This window comes from Octopus bimaculoides, chromosome 30 (assembly GCF_001194135.2).
Source record: "Octopus bimaculoides isolate UCB-OBI-ISO-001 chromosome 30, ASM119413v2, whole genome shotgun sequence".
Taxonomy (NCBI): domain Eukaryota; kingdom Metazoa; phylum Mollusca; class Cephalopoda; order Octopoda; family Octopodidae; genus Octopus; species Octopus bimaculoides.
Window position 1 is genome coordinate 2,914,299 of NC_069010.1, and position 517 is coordinate 2,914,815.

Genomic DNA, 517 nt, shown 5'->3' on the forward strand with positions numbered 1-517 from the left:
GGACCCCCTGTGGTCCGCAGACCACAGTTTGAAAACCACTGCTATAGATCACAAATATTTGTGTAGATACATTTTTTACTCCAGTCACTGAACTGCGGTCATGCTGGGGCACTATGTAGAAAGGATTCTCGTTTTTAGTCGATTGAATCGAACTCATTGCTTATTGTCTTTTAAGCTGGGTACTTATCCTATACGTCTCTTTAACCGAGCCGCTAAGTTACCCAAACGTAAACAAACCAACGAGGATTGTCAAGCGATAGTGCGAGACTAACACAAGCATGCACAAATACACACGCACACATATATACATGGTGCGGACGGTATTTGAGGACAGCTTTATGGTTTTAAAATAATGCTTATATTATAACAGAATAAAAATGTATCTTTATAAAAATAAAATAACATAAACATAAAGCTAAATTATCAATTTAATAATTTCATTCATATTTCTTATGAGATGACCCGAAATATAATAAATATCATCTTTTGCTGATAAATTATCTGATTTGTGAGATAT

The 517-nt window shown here is 34.6% G+C and overlaps 1 protein-coding gene across 1 annotated transcript in view; it reads left to right on the plus strand.

The window, feature by feature from the left end:
- Positions 1-100: 100 nt before the first annotated feature.
- The window catches only part of LOC106883354 (fucolectin-5), a 7,264-nt gene continuing 6,847 nt past the window's right edge, over positions 101-517 (plus strand). Inside the window, exon 1 of the mRNA XM_052978070.1 lies at positions 101-227. Coding sequence (XP_052834030.1) covers positions 101-227 — 127 coding nt within the window. The remainder of the gene's footprint in view (positions 228-517) is intronic.